Below are 20,966 nucleotides of genomic sequence, written 5' to 3' on the forward strand. Positions count from 1 at the left end.
TTTGTGCTGTCATGAGCTTATACTGTAAGCCACATACCTCTCTACACCTTGAGAAACGGGTCGAGCAGAATTCTAATCTACTTTTTGGAGTACGGAAGAAGGAAGACATTAAACTGTTCAACGTCGCTTTCTCTCTGTGTCTTCAATGTTTTAATCTACCACATATATATATATATATATATATATATATATATATATATATATATATATATATATATATATATATATATATTTATGTATCCTTTTTGATGTTTGCTTTTATGTAAAGCCCTTTGTACGAAAGCCCATTTCTGTCAATGTGATGAAAGAAATAAAAGTCCTGTAAGTCATTATAATGAGAAACTTTCTCATAATTATGACTTACTATCTCATATGAGATGCTCAGTCATTATTATGAGATAGTAAGTCATTATTATGAGATACCATGTCATAATCATGAGATAGTCAGTAATTATGACTTACTATCTCATACTAAATAGATTATTTTGTCATTATTTTGACAAAAGTTTCTCATAATAATGACTTACAGGATCTTTATTTTTTTCATCACAGTGGTAGAAATGGGCTTCCACACCTTTGTGTTGCATTTCATGCGTGAATTGCCCAATAGAGCATTTATTTTTTTACTTCCATATATATATATATATATATATATCTATATATATATATATATATATATATATATATATATATATATATATATATATATATCTATATCTATATCTATATATATATATATATATATATATATATATATATATATAACTTAAGATGTAGTATTTGTTGTTGCCTTGCATCCTCATTTTCAATAATGAATGCGGAAATATTTAAAGTTTCCAAGACAGTCGGGGTTTGTGTTTCCCCTTTAAATCTTTGCACATCCTGTACTTCCGCACGATAAGTCCCGCCCACTCTCCTCCATATACCACAATGTTGTGATCGTCAGTCGCGTGACTCTGCTGTCTACTACCAACATGAGCGCTGCCCTGAAGCTTGCACTGTTGCTGCTGGCCCTTGGCTTCTCGCAGGGGCGGCAGCACAACTACATTGACGAATTCGACGAAGAGCCCAAGGCCGAGACCGAGCGCGTTGTTGGGGCGTCAAAGTACGGGTCCCTGTGGCCCCTGCCGCAGAAAGTGAAAGTCTCAGATGTTTCATTCAAGTTATCCAGCGGCAGCTTCAGAATATCCGACGCCAAAGGGTCATCCGCCGGGCCGGGCTGCATGCTCCTGCAGAATGCGTACAGGAGGTGAGAAGTTTACGTCAAGCTCTGTTTTCAATTTCTATCTTTCTCTGTGAGTAAGTATATAAAGCGCCGTGTTGCGTTCAGGGACCCGTAACCACATGATTTTAAAAAAAAAATTAAAAAAAAATCCGTCCCCCCCACTCGCCGTCTCCCTCTACAGGTATTACGAGTATGTGTTTGGGAGCGCTAGACGACAGGAGCTGAGTAAAAGCAGGCAAACGGGCCCCGCTGTGCTGCCGGAGCTGCAGGTGTGGATCACGTCACCTGACTCTGAATGTGACGGTTACCCCAGTGTGACATCTGACGAGTCATGTGAGTCTCTTCTCTTCCTCATTGATATCACATATCACATCGGACAATTCTTCTGCATTTACAAGTACTTTAATGTTTGATACTTCACACACTTTTACTTAACTGCTGTTTTCAAAGCAGTAGTTTTACTTTTGATGGAGTATTTTTATATTCCAGTTTTGCTACTTTTTATTTGATCTGAATACTTCCTCCACCGATGCTTTTGCAGAAATGAAAGTTGCATACTGTTATCTGCAGCCCTCCGCTAATGAATTATGATATTTATCTGTTGCACATTTCTGTTCTTCATAAATGATTAAACTCAAAAATAATTCACAACTGTTTAAGTCTTCATTGAAAGCAGACCTTTTACTTGTAACAGAGTATTTTTTTGTATTGGTACTTTTACTTAAAGTCAATGATCGGAATACTTTGCCTGTCTGATTCTTCGTACTCTATTTTACAACCAGAGACCGGGGCGTATACTTATGACTTACCGGTGGAGTAAGTGGATTAACACGGTCAATGTAGACCAAATGTTTAAAGCCCCCCCCTGAGTATTTAAGACCCTGACGTAAGCGTCACAATAACCTCCTTCCCAGCTTTGACGGCACTGACTATGCAAATGCAATACACAACTGTTTTCGTCCACAGATGAGCTGACGGTGGATCTGCCGTACGCTGTCTTGAAAGCGCCGAAGGTCTGGGGAGCTTTGCACGGTAGGATTTCTTTTGCCCGTTATTGCACCAAACTCTGCATTAGGGCTGCAAACCAACAGCTATTTCCTGTGTCAAGTAATCAGCGTATCAGGATCTCCAACATTCTGTCACTCCCTGCAACATAAAATAACGATGTGTTTTTGTGACTGTGGAAGTTTGCTCACATGTGTGTAACAGGTGTGTTATCAAATGACAGTAACTACATTTTATGGTATCATAAAAAAACTGATGATTACAAACAATGTGTTTGTTTTTTTTGGCATTGCTTTTAGGTCTGGAAACTTTCAGCCAGTTGGTGTATGAAGATGAATATGGAGCTGTAAGTGAAGGACGATATGACTGTTATACACCTTTTTTTTTTTTTTTTTTTTTTTTTTTTTTTTTTAATATTTTCTATCAAGGGTCAACTGCATGTGAGCCAGGTTAGGACTCTTAAGGCTGATTTCCACTTTGCATTTTTTTTCAGAAAAGCATCAATTCAACAACAATCAGTGACTTCCCCAGATTTGCACACAGAGGCATCTTACTGGACAGCTCTCGGCATTTTCTGCCCATTAAAGTCCTCTTGGCTAATCTGGTACGTCGATAAGATCTTTTTATTTTTATTTCTCATTTTTGAATTTTATTCACTGCTTAAATACTTTTTTTTTTTTTTTTTTTACAGGAAGCAATGGCAATGAACAAAATCAATGTTTTCCACTGGCACATCGTGGATGAGCCATCCTTCCCGTACCTGAGCCGAACGTTCCCACAGCTGAGCCAGCAGGTCAGAAAGACGGCTTATTGGTGTTAAATCTCAGCAAAGACGAGTCGAGTTTTTAAATACTATTTTTCACAATTCATTACAAATGTTCACAGGGAGCTTTCCACTCGTACACGCATGTGTACACACCCGCTGACGTGAAGATGGTGATTGAGTTTGGCCGTCTGCGAGGCATTCGTGTTGTCCCGGAGTTTGACACTCCAGGACACACGCATTCTTGGGGAAAAGGTGAGTTCTGTTCACCACCATTTTATTACATCTTTTTAAGATGTCGGATGTTTTCATCAAAAAAAACTAGCAGCAAAGAAATGTATCTAAAAGCTTGAAAAATCAACTCTACTGTTTTCTCCTCTCAGGCCAGAGTGATCTGCTCACACCCTGTTACTCTGGCTCCAAACCCACTGGCACCTTCGGACCAGTGAACCCCATCCTGAACACCACGTACGACTTCATGAGCCAGTTCTTCAAGGAGATCAGCACCGTGTTCCCTGACGCCTACATCCACCTGGGAGGAGACGAGGTGGACTTCAGCTGTTGGTGAGACTGAGTGTACAACGCCAAAAAAAAACTTCTCGTCAGCATCAAAGATTAGACAGCAGTTCATATTTGGCTGCTCTTTTTCTTTTTTTTTAATCGTCGTACAGGAAGTCCAACCCGGACATTCAGAAGTTTATGGTTCAGCAAGGTTTCGGACAAGACTACAGCAAACTGGAATCGTTCTATATTCAAAAGTGTGTTGCTCCTTTTTATACTGAAGCATTTTGCTTATCAGAGAATGTCACATTAGCAAAGTTCCATTCCTTATTCAAATGACAGAGAATTTCATTTAATCTTTATTTTGTGCCTTTTTCGATCTCATAGACTCTTGGATATCGTCAGCACTACCAAGAAGGGCTACATGATCTGGCAGGAGGTGTTTGACAATGGTGTTAAGGTAAGGAGATGATAATGTAGGCCTTTTTACATGCTATCTAGTAGAGACGCACAGATCGATCGGCCGGTGACTGATTCCTGAATAGTTTTGTGTGTGTGTGTGTGTATATATATATATATATATGTTTTAGATTATAAATAGGCTAGTTCACTCTCTATTATAGGCCTACATACACAGTATACAATCATGTTATCTGGTTCTTAGCTGATATTTATGAACACATGGTTAAATTTCCCCCAAAAGAAAAATTCCAAAAATGTTGCATCCTGTCGATTATAGTTCTTAGAAAGGAAAAAATATGGAATTGGCAACTTTAAAAAAAAAAAAAGAAAAAAAAAAAAAGAATCAGTGCGTTTCTACAGACTAGACCAAGATTTTGGTTTGACTGATAAATACTTGATCACCATTTGTAGGTCATTTGTGTTTTTGTTTTTTTCATTTTGAGAAATAAGCTTATTTGTTTATTGCTAAGCTAACTAGCTTCTCATGGTAGCTTCATATTTAGCATACAGACATGGGACTGGCATCAATCTAATCATCGAACACTAAGCTAAAAAAGCGAATAAATGCATTTCCAAAAAACGTCAAACTATTCCTTTAACCAAAACCAACAATTCATGTATTATCTACCCTAATCACGGTAGCTTGGTCTGTAACTATTTTCAGTTAAAGCCAGACACGGTTGTGCATGTGTGGATCGGCCGCGGGGTTAATGATGAGATGAGCAAGGTCACGGCAGCAGGGTACACCACCATCCTCTCCGCCCCGTGGTACCTAGATTACATTAGCTACGGACAGGACTGGCAGAAGTACTACAAGGTTGAGCCGCTCAGCTTCAACGGTCAGTTCCTTTTGCGAAGATGACTTTCATTTTGACATGGTTAATTGAGGCAAAAAAAAAAAAAAAAGAATTGTGGATTTCGTTCAACAGGCTTACGCTTGAAAACTGCACAGTTGTGACAAGGAGAGCGAGTCAGAGACAGACATGAAGGGAATAATGGGGCAGGTGGTTGACGGTTTCACATGTTGTTCCTTTCATTAGTTGATGTAGTTCACTGCTGTGGAGGAACAATCCTGATGTATTTGGAACGATGACCCAGTAAACTAATGAGTGAACAATGTGGCATGGTGAGAAGGTACGCACCTTGTCTTCGGCGTCCTGGGTTCAAATCCAACAGACGGGGACCAAGACGAGAGTGGACTGAACTAAACACTTAAAGATTATGTGACATCATGTTCTGCAAATACTTTAAACGGAAGTAAAATCCCAAGACAAGAATGTCTTAAATGGACTTGAAATAATACAAGGCTCGGACATTTTCGTCTTCGTCCCTCCGCTCTGTTTTTCTTCTTCATCTTCTTTCTGGTACTGATACTTGTATGCATGTGTGCTCTGTAGCTGAAACCAGACACAGTTATCCACGTTTGGAAAGGAAACAAGGAGCAATACCAGAGTGAGATGGCAAATGTTACATCATCAGGGTTCCAGACCCTGCTGTCCACTCCCTGGTACCTGAACCGTATCTCCTACGGCCAAGACTGGCAGGGCCATTACAAGGCCGACCCACAGGATTTCAAGGGTGTGTGTCTGCATGGTTGATTCAGTTGGCAAGACTTTTACCCCCCCGCCCGTTATGGCTGGTAATTTGCTGTTTATGCAACATTGCTTTTCTTTCAGTATTTTAATACTCACGTGGTTGTTTTATTATTCTGTTGTTGGTCTGACTCAGATTTTATTATTTTGTATTGTTTGGACTCTTGACACATATCTGAAATGTCATGAAGTTGTTTGTCACTCCTGTGCTAATATGTGTAAGCCTGTTGAATGAACAGAGGGAAAATATTAATAACATCACTGATAAATGAAATCAAATACTTAATTTAATTACAATTATACTCTCTAGTCCGGTGGAGTTTTACATTCCCTGGATGTTGCTCAGGCTGCCCGTTCTCATTAAATATTACGTTTCAAAACAGGAACTGAACAACAAAAGAAGCTTGTGATTGGTGGAGAAGCTTGTTTGTGGGGGGAGTATGTGGACGCCACCAACCTGACACCCAGACTCTGGTATGTTGTGTTAGTAATTAAATATTTTCAGAAAATAAATGTATTGGGATCCATGACTTATTATCTTTTGTCTTCTGTTCTTTCCAGGCCTCGTGCCAGCGCTGTGGCAGAGCGTCTGTGGAGCGCCGCGGATGTGACGGACGTCAATGATGCCTACAACAGAATGGCTTTGCACCGCTGTCGCATGGTGGCGTAAGTATAGTCTGTCTGTGCTACTTACATCTACATCAGGAGCTATGGATTCAGGTGGGTCTCAATATGGTTGCAGGACTCTAACTTAAGGGCGTCACGCTGTACTGGGGACGGAAAAATAATTACCAGGAACGACAACGAGGTATATGGAGGAATTCTGAGGTTAAACTTAATACATTTTAAGGCCCTTTTCCATACATTGAAAGACCTTGTCGCATCTTTGAGTTGTAACCTGTTAAATCAACATAACTCACATTTGGCCTCATGCAAGAATATTTTCGTATTGTTATCTTAACTTTCTCTTCCTTTTTTGGAGTGTGCCACGTCAGATTCAGCAAACGCTACTAACTTCAGATAACTGTGAATTGACCAGCGTTAACATGACGAATGCTAAATGTGCATTTCTGAAAAATGTAAATTTGAATATTTCCCGCCCCAATAGTAGTATATTGGCTATGCGTCCTGCCCTATATGTCCGGAAGTGTCTGAAATAAAGACAAAATGGTTCCATATGAAAATTGCTTTAAGAAAAAAAACAAAAAACATCTCGCCAAAGCATGGGGATCGATGACTGCAATTGGTCTCTGCGAGGGAGACCCATCTGATTCCATAAGTACCAGACTCTGCCTGATCATCTAACAGACACACTCCTGTTAAATGCTACTAATTTAATATGAATGTATTGATAATCTGAACTATCTTTTCCTATCTAAGGCGTGGGATCCCAGCTGAGCCACTGTTTACCGGCTACTGCCCCCAAGAGTACAAAGGTATCTGAAAACAACTGAAAGGCTGGCTATGGGAACAGAAAAGGGAAAGGGAAGCAAATTCATATACAATCAACCAAATGCTTGTATTTTAAACTGAGAAATCAAATGCCAAACTGCCTTTGTGGCAATGTCACTGTACTAATGCTCTTAGACGCATCATTCTTTCAAATTCTGCTCGACACAACTCTTGATCACATCTAATGTCATAAAGCTGTTGAATTTATGAATGCACTCATTGTTTTTTATGAATGTTTGATTATAAATAAAATGTTGACATTTTAGGTGCGAGTCTCTTGTTGTTACAATTTATTTTCCATCCAGCTAAGAACATGGTTCCCAATTGGTATTGTCCTCTTTCCTGCAGTTGGTACTAATATTAAAAGATATCTATGCCATAAGAAGGTGGCATTGCTGGATGTCAGATGTTTCTAAAAGTCGCCCAGCACCTCAGGTTTACATTCATCGTGCATGCATATAGCATGCCATGAAGATGTCATAGTAGTCTAGATCAGGGGTCTTCAACGTTTTACAGGCCAAGGACCCCCAAACTGATAAAGAGATGGAGCAGGGACCCCCTACTATATATATTTTATAAAATGGTGTTTTATATTAAACTGGGCCTAGTGCCATGTATAAACATACTTTGTTATTATGCATTCAATACTAAGCTATTCAAATAATACACGGGTTCATATATTCATGTTTTTATTTTAAACATGTGCAAGGTGCAGTGAGTAAGGTATCTTCTTTTCAAATAGTATTGCAGCGTGCGTCCTTGTGTCTGGGATCTTAGTCAGCTGGGGACTGAATAGGCTCTCGGTCAATCACGGGGAACCCTGACAGAGCCAGCGTGTAACATGCGGCCTCGTGATTGGCACAGCAGCGATAGGGGCGGGTCCTCCTCTTTGTGTACAGGAGGCTTGGAGGGTCAGGTCCAGACTAGTCTCGCGTTGTGAGTGAACCAGTGCCCAGTTTGAGAGACCTCCTGTGTGTCGCTGAATGTGTGCATTTCTGGCTGAAAGATAAAATCTTCTGCCTCCATTTATCTATTCGTTGGATTCATGTTAATGTCTATTTAAAGACATTTAAATTTGTGAAAAAAAAAAAAACCCTGTTGAAGACCTTTGCGCTAGGCCATATGGGACATATTTTTTGACAAATTTAAGATCTTTTTCCGACATGCTATACTATGACATTATTATCTTTTTCGACATTCTATACAATGGCTTTTTAGGACACAATGTACTCTTTTTCGACATACCGTACTATGACTTTCTCATGATCTTTTTTGTCATGCATCTCTGAAACATAATAAAATCTCATTCCCATACAGGGAGTCGAACCCAAGCTTTTTTTTCTTCGTCATACTATACTATGACCTTTTTCAAAACGCTATAAAATGACTTTTTTGACATTCTATACAATTACTATACAATTACTTTTTTTATGTTTCGCCATTACTTTCGACATGACTCCTTCATCATGCATCACTGAAACATTAATATCTCATTTCTATACCGGGAGTTGAACCCGGGCCGCCTGGGTGAAAACCAGGAATCCTGACCGCTAGACCATATGGGACATGTACTTTTCTGTAAATTTTGGATTCTTTTCGACATGCTATACTATGACTTTTTTCAAAATACTATGACCTTTTTCGACATGCTATACTATGACGTTTTTTTATTTTTCGACATACTATACTATGATGTTTTTATATTTTTGGACATGCTATATTATGACGTTTTTATGATATTTTTCAAAATACTATACCATGACCTTTAGCGACATGCTATACTATGACTTTTTTTATTTTTCGACATGCTATATTATGACTTTTTTATGTTTTGACATGACTCCTTCATCACGCATCACTGAAACATTAAAACTCATTCCCATACTGGGAGTCAAACCCTGGCCACCTGGGTGAAAACCAGGAATCCTGACTGCTAGACCATATGGGACATATATTGTTTTGTAAATTTTGGACATTTTTCGACATACTATACTATGACGTTTTTTATGATATTTTTCGACATACTATACTATGACCTTATTTTTCGACATGCTATACTATGACTTTTTTTTATTTTTCGACATGCTATACTATGACCTTTTTATGATATTTTTCAAAATACTATACCATGACCTTTAGCGACATGCTATACTATGACTTTTTTTATTTTTCGACATACCATACTATGACCTTATTTTTCGACATACTATACTATGACCTTTTTCGACATGACTTTTTCATCATGCATCACTGAAACATTAAAACTCATTCCCATACCAGGAGTTGAACCCGGGTTGCCTGGGTGAAAACCAGGAATCCTGACCGCTGGACCATATGGTACATATACTTTTTTGTACATTTTGGATTTTTTTTGACATACTATATTATGACGTTTTTATATTTTTTGACATGCTATATTATGACGTTTTTATGATATTTTTCAAAATACTATACCATGACCTTTAACGACATGCTCTAGTATGACGTTTTTATGTTTTTCGACATACTATACTATGACCTTTAGCGACATGCTATACTATGACCTTTTTATTTTTCGACATACTATAATATGACCTTATTTTTCGACATGCTATACTATGACCTTATTTTTCGACATGCTATACTATGACTTTTTTTATTTTTCGACATGCTATACTATGACCTTTTTTATATTTTTCGACATACTATACTATGACCTTTTTATGATATTTTTCAAAATACTATACCATGACCTTTAGCGACATGCTATACTATGACTTTTTTTATTTTTCGACATACTATACTATGACCTTATTTTTCGACATACTATACTATGACCTTTTTCGACACGCTATACTATGACTTTTTTTATGTTTCGACATGACTTTTTCATCATGCATCACTGAAACATTAAAACTCATTCCCATACTGGGAGTTGAACCCGGGCCACATGGGTGAAAACCAGGAATCCTGACCGCTAGACCATATGGGACATGTACTTTTCTGTAAATTTTGGATTCTTTTCGACATGCTATACTATGACTTTTTTCAAAATACTATGACCTTTTTCGACATGCTATATTATGATGTTTTTTTTATTTTTCGACATGCTATACTATGAATTTTTTATGTTTTACATGACTTTCGACATGACTTTTTCATCATGCATCACTGAAACATTAAAACTCATTCCCATACCAGGAGTTGAACCCGGGTGAAAACCAGGAATCCTGACCGCTGGACCATATGGTACATATACTTTTTTGTACATTTTGGATTTTTTTCGACATACTATATTATGACGTTTTTATATTTTTTGACATGCTATATTATGACGTTTTTATGATATTTTTCAAAATACTATACCATGACCTTTAACGACATGCTCTAGTATGACGTTTTTATGTTTTTCGACATACTATACTATGACCTTTAGCGACATGCTATACTATGACGTTTTTTTATTTTTCGACATGCTATACTATGACTTTTTATATTTTTCGACATACTATACTATGATGTTTTTATGATATTTTTCAAAATACTATGACCCTTTTTGATATGCTATACTATGATGTTTTTGTTATTTTTCGACATGCTATACTATGACTTTTTTTATGTTTTGACATGACTCCTTCATCACGCATCACTGAAACATTAAAACTCATTCCCATACTGGGAGTCGAACCCTGGCCACCTGGGTGAAAACCAGGAATCCTGACTGCTAGACCATATGGGACATATATTGTTTTGTAAATTTTGGACATTTTTCGACATATTATACTATGACGTTTTTTATGATATTTTTCGACATACTATATTATGACGTTTTTATATTTTTCGACATGCTATATTATGACGTTTTTATATTTTTCGACATGCTATATTATGACGTTTTTATGATATTTTTCAAAATACTATACCATGACCTTTAACGACATGCTATACTATGACTTTTTTATTTTTCGACATACTATACTATGACCTTATTTTTCGACATGCTATACTATGACTTTTTTTATTTTTCGACATGCTATACTATGACTTTTTTTATTTTTCGACATGCTATACTATGACTTTTTTTATTTTTCGACATGCTATACTATGACCTTTTTTATATTTTTCGACATACTATACTATGACCTTTTTATGATATTTTTCAAAATACTATACCATGACCTTTAGCGACATGCTATACTATGACTTTTTTTATTTTTCGACATACTATACTATGACCTTATTTTTCGACGTACTATACTATGACCTTTTTCGACATGCTATACTATGACTTTTTTTATGTTTCAACATGACTTTTTCATCATGCATCACTGAAACATTAAAACTCATTCCCATACCGGGAGTTGAACCCAGGCCACATGGGTGAAAACCAGGAATCCTGACCGCTAGACCATATGGGACATGTACTTTTCTGTAAATTTTGGATTCTTTTCGACATGCTATACTATGACCTTTTTCAAAATACTATGACCTTTTTCGACATGCTATATTATGATGTTTTTTTTATTTTTCGACATGCTATACTATGAATTTTTTATGTTTTACATGACTTTCGACATGACTTTTTCATCATGCATCACTGAAACATTAAAACTCATTCCCATACCAGGAGTTGAACCCGGGTTGCCTGGGTGAAAACCAGGAATCCTGACCACTGGACCATATGGTACATATACTTTTCTGTACATTTTGGATTTTTTTCGACATACTATATTATGACGTTTTTATATTTTTTGACATGCTATATTATGACGTTTTTATGATATTTTTCAAAATACTATACCATGACCTTTAACGACATGCTCTAGTATGACGTTTTTATGTTTTTCGACATACTATACTATGACCTTTAGCGACATGCTATACTATGACGTTTTTTTATTTTTCGACATGCTATACTATGACGTTTTTTTATTTTTCGACATGCTATACTATGACTTTTTTATTTTTCGACATACTATACTATGATGTTTTTATATTTTTAGACATACTTTACTATGACCTTATTTTTCGACATGCTATACTATGACGTTTTTATATTTTTCGACATACTATACTATGACCTTTTTCGACATGCTATACTATGACGTTTTTATATTTTTCGACATACTATACTATGACCTTTTTCGACATGCTATACTATGATGTTTTTATATTTTTAGACATACTTTACTATGACCTTATTTTTCAACATGCTATACTATGACGTTTTTTTATTTTCGACATGCTATACTATGATGTTTTTATATTTTTGGACATGCTATATTATGACGTTTTTATGATATTTTTCAAAATACTATACCATGACCTTTAGCGACATGCTATACTATGACGTTTTTATATTTTTTGACATGCTATACTATGACCTTATTTTTTGACATGCTATACTATGATGTTTTTATATTTTTAGACATACTTTACTATGACCTTATTTTTCAACATGCTATACTATGACGTTTTTTTTATTTTTCGACATGCTATACTATGACGTTTTTATGATATTTTTCTAAATACTATAATCTTTTTCGACATGCTATACTATGACTTTTATGTTTCGACATGACTCTTTAATCATGCATCTCTGAAACATTAAAACTCATTCCCATACTGGGAGTCAAACCCAGGCCGCCTGGGTGAAAACCAGGAATCCTGACCGCTAGACCATATGGGACATACATTTTTTTGTAAATTTTGGATTTTTTTCGACATACTGTACCGTTACGTTTTTGAACTTTTTTGACATACTATACTATGACATTTTTATATTTTTTGACATGCTATATTATGACGTTTTTATGATATTTTTCAAAATACTATACCATGACTTTTAATGACATGCTATACCATGACTTATTTATGTTTTCCGACATGCTATGACTTTTTTTATGTTTCGACATGACTCCTTCATCATGCATCACTGAAACATTAAAACTCATTCCCATACCGGGAGTTGAACCCAGGCCGCCTGGGTGAAAACCAGGAATCCTGACCGCTAGACCATATGGGACATATTCTCAGATAAATTTAAGATCTTTTTTGACATACTAATACACTGACTTTCTTATGATCTATTTCGACATACCATACTATGACTTTTTTTGGACACAATATTCTATCATATTTTTCAACATACCATACTTTGACCTTTTACAACATACTATACTATGACGTTTTTATGATCTTTTACGACATGCTATACCATGTCTTTTTTATGATCTTTTTTGACATGCTATACTATGACTTTTTTGACATGCTATACAATGACTTTCTTATGATCTCTTTCGACATACCATACTATAACCTTTTTTGGACACAATATAATTAAGACAAGACAAATAAGACAAATAATAAAGGGGCATTTGTATTACGTCAAATAACTCACAATGTACTGCATGTTTAGAAGAAAACAAATAAAATCATAAAATCTTTCATGACCGGCTTAACTGAACTCATGAGGATAACCTCAGACAGTTCAGTGGTAGGTACCTATCCCTAGAGTAGTATGCTACAGTTGTTCAGCGGTATGCACCTATCCCTCAAACGGTATGCTACTGATGTTCAGTGGTCGGTACCTATCCCTAGAGTAGTATGCCACTTGTTCAGTGGGAGGTACCTATCCCTAGAGTAGTATGCAACAGTTGTTCAGTGGTAGGTACCTATCCCTAGAGTAGTATGCAACTTGTTCAGTGGGAGGTACCTATCCCTAGAGTAGTATGCAACTTGTTCAGTGGGAGGTACCTATCCCTAGAGTAGTATGCCACTTGTTCAGTGGTAGGTACCTATCCCTAGAGTAGTATGCCACTTGTTCAGTGGGAGGTACCTATCCCTAGAGTAGTATGCAACAGTTGTTCAGTGGTAGGTACCTATCCCTAGAGTAGTATGCAACTTGTTCAGTGGGAGGTACCTATCCCTAGAGTAGTATGCAACTTGTTCAGTGGGAGGTACCTATCCCTAGAGTAGTATGCAACTTGTTCAGTGGTAGGTACCTATCCCTAGAGTAGTATGCAACTTGTTCAGTGGTAGGTACCTATCCCTAGAGTAGTATGCAACTTGTTCAGTGGTAGGTACCTATCCCTAGAGTAGTATGCAAGTTGTTCAGTGGTAGGTACCTATCCCTAGAGTAGTATGCAACTTGTTCAGTGGCAGGTACCTATCCCTAGAGTAGTATGCTACAGTTGTTCAGTGGCAGGTACCTATCCCTAGAGTAGTATGCTACAGTTGTTCAGTGGTAGGTACCTATCCCTAGAGTAGTATGCAACTTGTTCAGTGGTAGGTACCTATCCCTAGAGTAGTATGCAACTTGTTCAGTGGGAGGTACCTATCCCTAGCGTAGTATGCAACTTGTTCAGTGGTAGGTACCTATCCCTAGAGTAGTATGCAACTTGTTCAGTGGTAGGTACCTATCCCTCGGATGGAATGCTACTGTTGTTCAGTGGTAGGTACCTATCCCTAGAGTAGTATGCTACAGTTGTTCAGCGGTATGCACCTATCCCTGAAACGGTATGCTACTGTTGTTCAGTGGTAGGGTCCCTATCATATCAGGATTCCTGGTTTTCACCCAAGCGGTCTGGGTTCGACTCCCGTTATGGGAATGAGATTTTAATAAAATTCTTAGATGCATGTCAAAAAAGTCATAATTTAGCATTACGAATAATATCATAAAAACATCATAGTATAGCATGTTGTAAAAGTTCATAGTATAGTATGTTGAAAAAAGTCATAGTATGGTATGTCGAAAAAGATCATAGTATATTGTGTAGAAAAAGTCATAGTGTTCATAAAAAAGCTCACAAAAATGTATAGTATGCTATGTAATGAAAAGAAGTTCTAGTATATTATGCCATCAAAAAATGCCATATATGTACTATACTTGAATCTGCTCTATAGAACTCTAGATCACATCTAATGTCATAACCCTCTTCAACTTGAATGCTCTTTGTTTTTCATGAACGTTTGTATAACTGATTGTGAATAAAATGTTTTTCAGTGCATGGCTTGTGTTTCATATTTAAAAAAATAAAGAAAATAACCACAACGTTATGAAACATTTTGCTTCAATTTATTTTGCATCCAGCTAAGAACATTGTACACCATTTGTTTTGTGCTCTTTCCTGCAGTGGGTATTCACACTATAAACAGCATTTGACTTACTTAGTCTGACATTTACTGCAAGTCCTGGAAAACTCTGTTTTGGTACTAGCCATGCCTCTGTCTCAGAAGGCCATTGGTCCCATTACTGAACAGTTTCACATGGATGAGAACCGGGGGATCACAGCAGACCAGCGATTCTTTTAAGGAGGGTGTTCTGGTCCTGCTGGTTCATGGCCTCATAGGTGTCCAGCGCCAGAGAGAAGGTGGCATTGCCAGATGTTAGTGTTCGCAGGATGGTGGAATAGCCCTGTTGAAAGAAAACGGGTGTGAATAGCAAACCATTGTCAGGGTGGTCAATTACACCAAAAACTACAGACAAAATGTTCGAATTGTACGTCATCTCACCATCATCTCAGCCAGGGGCACAGTTGCTAGCAGCACCTTGTCGTCGTGTCGACTCTGGATGTCTCGGACGGTCCCTCGTCTTTGGGCCAAGTCCCCCAACACAGAGCCGAGGCGTTCCTCCCCGACGGTCACCTCCAGGGACATCACTGGCTCCAGGAGCTGACCTCCTGCTAGCCTCAGGGCCTACGTCCAAAAAAAACCCATCTATTGATCATCTAGTACTTTTCAGTTATGATACAGGAAGCCCATAAAGGTTTACCTTCAGCATGCAGCGGGACACACAAGCGGACACCATGGCAGGAGATGTTCCTGGTTCCATGTTGACACTTTGGATCAATGTAGCTACACCCTGTAAAGGATATCCTAGCAATGGACCTGCAGATGGAAGCAAGCATTGAAAAGAATTTGCAGTGGGCCCTATTCATTCTTAAATAATACAATCAGGCAATACAAAAAGGGGCAGTTTTCAAGAGGAGAAGTGAGTTTTGCTCAATGCTACCTTGAAGATATGAGCTGTGTACTCCATTCTCCACCGCCTCCTTCATTTCTGGTGACAGCTGCCCCCCCAATTCCGCTGCGAAAGCTAATTCACATGAACCACCCGTAGCGGAGAGGTCAAGAGGTGTGACGGCCAGCTCCGCTGTCACAACATGTCGCCTCTCCCCAACAGTACGGTCCAGCGTATCTACATCATTCATTTGGCAGGAAAATTCATACAGAAACCAAAAAAAAAAAAATTGGGTCAAGTACAGTATGTCGCTGGCACAAAATATCGAATGCACCGATGAAGCGATCATTGTTCGTCGTACCTGTAGTAGAGACCTCGTGGAGAATAGACTCCCTGTAAGCCACCTGTAGCGGCCCAAGGTGAGTCTCGATGCCGTACTCCCTTCTGATTCGATCGTGGACGATCTCGATGTGCAGCTCTCCCATCCCACACAAAATGGTCTGAGGATGGAGACAATTAGTCGACTTGCGGAAGCTGCTCCGACTAAACAAAACTCCTGTTTAACACGATGAAGGCCTTACCTGGCCAGAGTCAGGGTCGGCCCTCACTTTAAGACTGGGGTCTTCTCTCTGGAGGCAATTCAGTGCATTCTCCAGATCTTTCAGGGAGGAAAAAAATATATATACAATGCGTTAGTGACTACAAGCTTGCTGGAGCATGGGAAGCGAAACTATAACCACTGTCACTGACCAGCCTGTTTGGCCATGGTGGGCGGTTCTATGGTGCAGAAGAAGACGGGATCAGGGACCTCCACCCCTGAAAGCACCACGCTGGCATGTTCCCCTTGCCTCTTCCCTGCCCCGCCGTCATTTTGGGCTCGGCGGGCTGCAGTTGCTGCTGAAGCCTTCGATAAGACGATAGTGTCCCCTGTGACCGTCTAATGTGGAAAACATAAATAACCTTTGTGATGGGAAGATTTCCAAAATAGCACATGGAGAATATCATGCGTGTATGACGCTCTACCTGCTTCAGTCCTACAGTCAGAGCGATGTTTCCCGCCGTCATGGAAGGGATTTCTACGTGCTGATCAGCAAACGGCACCAGCAGTCTGCTCATCCTCTCACTACACGCAACACGATGCAAAAAACGTTTCGACATATCATGAAAGATTTTGGTCAAAATTGTAATGTATTGTAATCAAAAGCCACGTACACGCTGTTCCTGTTGATGTTGTGGACCGCAGTTTGTGCTTTTAGAGTACCGGAGTAAATCCTGAGGAACACCAGAGGACCTCGCTGCTTGTCATGGAGAACCTTGAAGGCCAGAGCACACAAGTCATCCTTGTACCACCGCCTGTAGGATGACGAACAGAGCTCATTGTCTTCATAGAAAGATATTCATAAAAGCATGGAAAATTCATTAAAGGACAATGCCAGCATGATTTTAGTGTTTGCTCATTTGTATCCATCTTCCGTCCATTGAACTTAAACTGTGACAGTCTACTTCGAGAAGATGTTTGTAAATCTGTTTGGCACGATTTCAGACCCATACAGTTTCCGTTTGTTGCCTGAGCTACTTGCAGCTAGCCTCTGTGTTTGGCTGCTTTCTGTATTTGTAGCACAGTGAGCTCTCAGGGCCACCGTATATAAGTATATAAGCTTTTACAGTCATTTAAATAATGAGATGCAAATGAGATCATCAAGTGTCTTAATCTCCATTCACTGCTTCTTTGATTCGTGTATTTTACCCTCTAAAATTAAAAAAATCATATCATGTAGTTAAGCTCCTCATAGCTGTGGATGTTTCAATATTTTAAAAAAATGGAAAATACACAAAAGCAATAAATAATATGATTAAAAAAAACATTGAAAAACAGTATTGGAATGCAGAACCTGGACATCAATCATGCTGGAATCGTCAGCTAAGGTCTGAGTCAGTTATTCACTCACACCAGGTCATGGTGCCGTTCATGGGGGGCAGGCAGGTAGGCGGTGATGGCATCTAAAAGAGGCTGAACACCTTTGTTTCTCAAAGAGCTCCCACAGAGCACTGGGACGCCTTTACGGGCCAGAGTCACCCGCCGCACAGCCTCCTGTAGCTGGGGACACATCAGCGCCGTTTAAGTAACAGTGTCACTGTATAGGCTTACATTGCGGTACAACACAACGCTTACTTTGATCGAGGAAACAGCATCGAAATTGTCACTAAAATCAGTCAGCAACAGTTCAGCAAATTCATCGTCCAGATCAGCAACCTGTGACCGAGAACAGAAATATGAACTGGGAGAAAGAAATCTGGAACATTTGAACATGTAGAACAGTGAACATTGTTGTAATTACTGCGACTTGTACCTGCTCAATTAAAGCTGCCCTGGCCTCACCGACCTCCTGCAGGAGTTCTGGCTCGTCCGACGGGTCCAGAGGTTTGCTTTCAAACACTCGTCCGTCATCTCTCGTAGATCTCAGCTTCCATGTCAGCTTCTGGTTGGTTAACAAGTCAACCACACCCGAGAAGTTTTTGCCACAGCCGACAGGAATCTATGAAACAGAATGGCGCCTACATTACATGGTGACAGAATCCCAATAGGTTTTTTAGGTATTCTTTCTTTGTTGTAGCTTGTTTTTAGATTTAATCATTACAATATATACAGTAATAAAATATACATTTTGACTTATTTGGCTTATCGTTAATAAACCTGCTTGTTCAGTGTGAACTAATAATGAGTGGTGCAATGTAGTTAAGTATATTAAGTACTGTACAGTAATTAAATGAAGCCCTTCTATTTAAATTATATGCTACTTATACTTCTACTCCAATACATTTTGGAGACAAATATTGCTCTTTTTACACTTCATTTTTGATAACTTTAGTTACTTGTTACTTTGCAGATTTAGGTTGTTAATACAAAATATAAATGAATTAATAAATTGTGATATTATAATACAGGTTAAGCTCCGCAGTAGTATATCAAATAACCAAAATGAGCTTAACCTTTAACAGAGGCATCAAGTGATAAAACCATTCATGTTTCAATAAATATCATCCAATAATGTAATGAATATGATTCAGAAATGGGACATTCTGCAAAATGAATACTTTTACTTTGGGTACTTTAAATACATTCTTATGCTAATACTGTTGTACTTTTACTGAAGAAACATTTTGAATGCATGACTTTTTACACTGTGGTATTAAGTAAATACTTCAGTAAAAGATCTGAGTACTTCTGCCACCACTGCTTATTATCACATTATCATAATTACCTTTAATAATTTACAGTCATTATAAATCACTGTCTTTAATGCCATGTTGCCTACCTGAAGGAGGACTGGATTGGCTTTCAACTTGTGTCTTATGCTCTCAATGGAAAAACTTAGGCTGGAAGAAAAAAAATTAAAAAGACAGTTTTTAGTAAAATAAAGTAAAACTATGAGAAATAAGAAAAAAAATGTTGTGTATGGCCGAACTGTTTGGTCACTCACTTTGCTGCAGGCTTATCCATCTTATTCAGGAAACAAACACAGGGAACATGGTGCTTCTCTGCCTGTCTCCACACAGTCAGAGTCTGAGCCTGTCGGTGTTTTCAAAGCAACAGAATCGACTGTGTTCAAAGAGCGCCCAATTACACGACACACACACACACACACACACACACACACACACACACACACACACACACACACACACACACACAAAAATAAAAAAAGAAGAAGCAGTTTGAAAGCAGCGAGCTCACCTCAACACCAGCAGAAGCATCAAACACTGCAACAGCCCCATCGAGAACACGGAGCGCCCGCTCTACCTCGAGAGTGAAGTCAACATGTCCTGTAAACACACACACACACACACACACACACACACACACACACACACACACACACACACAGTCACATGAGCGGCTGCTCCTTCTCACCTCCATTAGAATGTGATATTCTCACAAGGAGGTTGTTTTCTACCTGGGGTGTCTATGAGGTTTATTCTATGACTTTTCCAATCAAACGTGACCGCTGCCGACTGTATGGTGATGCCGCGCTCCCTCTCCTGAGCCATAAAATCTGTGACTGTGTCCCCATCGTCCACATCTGTAAAGCAACAAAGTAGCGGAAATAAATGAAAGAGACAAAAGGTAATAAAGTCCATCATAAAGTAATAAAGAATTCACTGTGTCCTCGTCGTTGTTTTTATCATCCTACTCACCTCCTAGTGCTCTCGTGTAGCCAGAGTAATAAAGCATCCGCTCTGTGGTTGTTGTCTTCCCTGCATCAATGTGGGCCATAATGCCAATGTTTCGGATTCTGCAGAAACACGGTGCACGAGTTAACACGGAGCCCAGAGCTGAATCTAAACTGCATTTCAAAGAACTGACTGTACACTTCATTTACTTACTTGGATATATCAGGATTGGCCACAGCCTTCAGTGATTTGACATCATCTATGACAGTAAACATTATAGCAGTAAAAACTTGTACTGATGATATTTACAGTACTTATATAAAAGGCTCTGAATACTTTTTCCATCGCTGATTATAACGGATGTATTTATGAAAACAACGTACCTGGAAGGAAGCTGTAATGTCTATTTACATGACAGCTCACTCTACATCTGCAGCACTGGAGTCCAGCGGTTAATAAATACCTTCCCTGTGAATGAAAACGACCCTGTTATGAAGTCAACATGATATTAAGATAATATTTCACGGTCAGCACTTGGCTTGGTAAAGTATATCTTACCCAAACCATCCTGCTGAGTGCCCGACAGGCTCTGACACGCATCTTTAATGACTGCTTATCTTCCAAGCGTTTACTTCGGAATCAGTCTGAGCTTTTGGACGAACCATGGTGGAGCAACATTGCAGTCAAAGAGGACGATGTCACACAATAGCAATACAAAAGAGGGAGACGTATGGCTATAACCAGTAGATACATTCAAACGGTATCACACTAAAGCATTAAAGTGTCCTACAAAACAACATAATCTATGCTATTAGGTGCTTAAATGTCACGCTTTCATAATGTACGACTCCA

The 20,966-nt window shown here is 38.6% G+C and overlaps 2 protein-coding genes and 5 non-coding genes across 8 annotated transcripts; 1 reads left to right on the forward strand and 6 right to left on the reverse strand.

Annotated features, from left to right (window-relative positions):
- Nucleotides 1-924: 924 nt before the first annotated feature.
- On the forward strand, nucleotides 925-7,265 carry hexb (hexosaminidase B (beta polypeptide)). 2 transcript variants are annotated; one of them, XM_068706609.1, is made up of 14 exons: nucleotides 925-1,249; nucleotides 1,407-1,558; nucleotides 2,192-2,257; nucleotides 2,530-2,576; nucleotides 2,724-2,834; nucleotides 2,922-3,023; nucleotides 3,116-3,248; nucleotides 3,377-3,557; nucleotides 3,665-3,751; nucleotides 3,882-3,954; nucleotides 5,354-5,534; nucleotides 5,932-6,022; nucleotides 6,110-6,214; nucleotides 6,929-7,265. In XM_068706609.1, the coding sequence occupies exons 1-14, from the start codon at nucleotides 975-977 to the stop codon at nucleotides 6,990-6,992; spliced, it is 1,668 nt and encodes a 555-aa protein (XP_068562710.1). In that variant the 5' UTR covers nucleotides 925-974; the 3' UTR covers nucleotides 6,993-7,265. The 2 variants fall into 2 exon arrangements, with proteins under 2 accessions (XP_068562710.1, XP_068562711.1); XM_068706610.1 differs by lacking the exon at nucleotides 5,354-5,534 and adding an exon at nucleotides 4,621-4,795 and having other exon boundaries at nucleotides 928-1,249.
- Nucleotides 7,266-8,493: 1,228 nt separating this feature from the next.
- trnae-uuc (transfer RNA glutamic acid (anticodon UUC)) lies at nucleotides 8,494-8,565 on the reverse strand. Its single transcript has one exon. It is a non-coding gene; the product is annotated as a tRNA-Glu (tRNA).
- A 1,334-nt stretch (nucleotides 8,566-9,899) lies between these two features.
- Nucleotides 9,900-9,971, reverse strand: trnae-uuc (transfer RNA glutamic acid (anticodon UUC)). The gene has a single exon. It is a non-coding gene; the product is annotated as a tRNA-Glu (tRNA).
- Nucleotides 9,972-11,325: 1,354 nt separating this feature from the next.
- trnae-uuc (transfer RNA glutamic acid (anticodon UUC)) lies at nucleotides 11,326-11,397 on the reverse strand. The gene has a single exon. It is a non-coding gene; the product is annotated as a tRNA-Glu (tRNA).
- A 1,199-nt stretch (nucleotides 11,398-12,596) lies between these two features.
- trnae-uuc (transfer RNA glutamic acid (anticodon UUC)) lies at nucleotides 12,597-12,668 on the reverse strand. The gene has a single exon. It is a non-coding gene; the product is annotated as a tRNA-Glu (tRNA).
- A 264-nt stretch (nucleotides 12,669-12,932) lies between these two features.
- On the reverse strand, nucleotides 12,933-13,004 carry trnae-uuc (transfer RNA glutamic acid (anticodon UUC)). The gene has a single exon. It is a non-coding gene; the product is annotated as a tRNA-Glu (tRNA).
- A 2,045-nt stretch (nucleotides 13,005-15,049) lies between these two features.
- gfm2 (GTP dependent ribosome recycling factor mitochondrial 2) lies at nucleotides 15,050-20,949 on the reverse strand. The gene is made up of 20 exons (XM_068705595.1): nucleotides 20,673-20,949; nucleotides 20,498-20,582; nucleotides 20,328-20,373; nucleotides 20,139-20,236; nucleotides 19,898-20,023; nucleotides 19,678-19,766; nucleotides 19,424-19,512; nucleotides 19,259-19,319; nucleotides 18,293-18,478; nucleotides 18,115-18,195; nucleotides 17,891-18,039; nucleotides 17,154-17,294; nucleotides 16,965-17,064; nucleotides 16,692-16,878; nucleotides 16,523-16,599; nucleotides 16,303-16,441; nucleotides 15,993-16,178; nucleotides 15,753-15,868; nucleotides 15,494-15,676; nucleotides 15,050-15,395 (listed from the first exon to the last, which is right to left on the reverse strand). The coding sequence occupies exons 1-20, from the start codon at nucleotides 20,712-20,714 to the stop codon at nucleotides 15,267-15,269; spliced, it is 2,310 nt and encodes a 769-aa protein (XP_068561696.1). The 5' UTR covers nucleotides 20,715-20,949; the 3' UTR covers nucleotides 15,050-15,266.
- Between the last annotated feature and the right edge of the window lie 17 nt (nucleotides 20,950-20,966).

The sequence above is a fragment of the Cebidichthys violaceus genome, unplaced genomic scaffold (genome assembly GCF_023349555.1).
Source record: "Cebidichthys violaceus isolate CVI_PGR_0920_01 unplaced genomic scaffold, fCebVio1.0.p SCAF_12, whole genome shotgun sequence".
NCBI classification, from domain to species: domain Eukaryota; kingdom Metazoa; phylum Chordata; class Actinopteri; order Perciformes; family Stichaeidae; genus Cebidichthys; species Cebidichthys violaceus.